Source organism: Passer montanus, unplaced genomic scaffold (assembly GCF_014805655.1).
Source record: "Passer montanus isolate IOZ18808 unplaced genomic scaffold, ASM1480565v1 scaffold6, whole genome shotgun sequence".
Classification (NCBI taxonomy): Eukaryota; Metazoa; Chordata; class Aves; order Passeriformes; family Passeridae; genus Passer; species Passer montanus.
Window position 1 is genome coordinate 1,364 of NW_024371037.1, and position 867 is coordinate 2,230.

General features: G+C 76.5%; 1 protein-coding gene across 2 annotated transcripts in view; it reads left to right on the plus strand.

Moving 5' to 3' along the window:
* The first annotated feature begins 283 nt into the window (after positions 1 to 283).
* CPNE8 (copine 8) overlaps positions 284 to 867 on the plus strand; it is a 70,439-nt gene continuing 69,855 nt past the window's right edge. The window contains exon 1 of one of the 2 annotated variants that reach the window (XM_039726951.1): positions 284 to 627. In XM_039726951.1, coding sequence (XP_039582885.1) covers positions 488 to 627 — 140 coding nt within the window. In that variant the 5' untranslated portion in view covers positions 284 to 487. The remainder of the gene's footprint in view (positions 628 to 867) is intronic. The other variant, XM_039726952.1, reaches the window with a different exon arrangement.

The window sequence follows — 867 nt, forward strand, 5'->3', positions numbered from 1 at the left end:
CAGGGCTCAGGAGGGAAGAGACCGGGGAGGCGCGGAAGCGAAATCGCTCGGGACCGCACCCTGGGCACGTCTCCAGCGGGGCGCTTCCCCGGCCCGCCCGCTTTGGGGTCGCGGTGGCCTCTGTGCCTCATTTCCCGAGGGCTCCGCTGTGTCCCCTCGCCCGGTGCCGCATCTCCCCTGAGGGCTGCGCTCTGTCCCCTCGCCCGGTGCCGCAATTCCCCTGAGGGCTGCGCTCTGTCCCTCGCTCGGGCCGTCGGGCGCCCCGCGCCCGGGGCGGGCACGCGCGGCTCCCGCTGTTGGTGACGTCACGGCCCGCTGCCGCCCCGCCGCTCCAGTCGGCGGGCGCATCCCGCGGGCGCGGAGCGGTGCGGAGCGGAGCGGGGCTCCGCGCCACGGGCGGCAGCGGCCTCGCGCTGTGGAGGCCAGCAGGCGCCGCCTCCTCCTTCCCTCCCTCCGTCCCTCGTTCCCGCCCGCGCCGCTCTGTCCCATGTTCGGGCTGGGGAAGCCGGCGGGACAGCAGGAGCTGGGCAGAAGCGGTGGGCTTCCGAAGATGGCGTCCGTGGGGGATTTTAACGTGCTCAGCTCCAGCATCCCGGCCACCAAGGTGGAGCTCTCCGTGTCCTGCAGGTACGGTGGCTCGCGGCCGCGCCACCCGCTCGCCCCGCGGCGTCGGAGGGGGCGGACGGGCGGGGACCCCTGGTCCCGGGCTTGTCAGCGGAGCGGGCAGAGAAGGGCAGCGCGGGACGCGCTCCGCATGCCCCGCGCCGGGCGAGGCTCTCGCTGCTGCCCTCGGAGCGCGCCGAGCGCGGGCAGCGGGCAGCGCATCCTCGGGCAGAGCCCGGGGCCGGCTGCCAGCCCGCTGCAGCC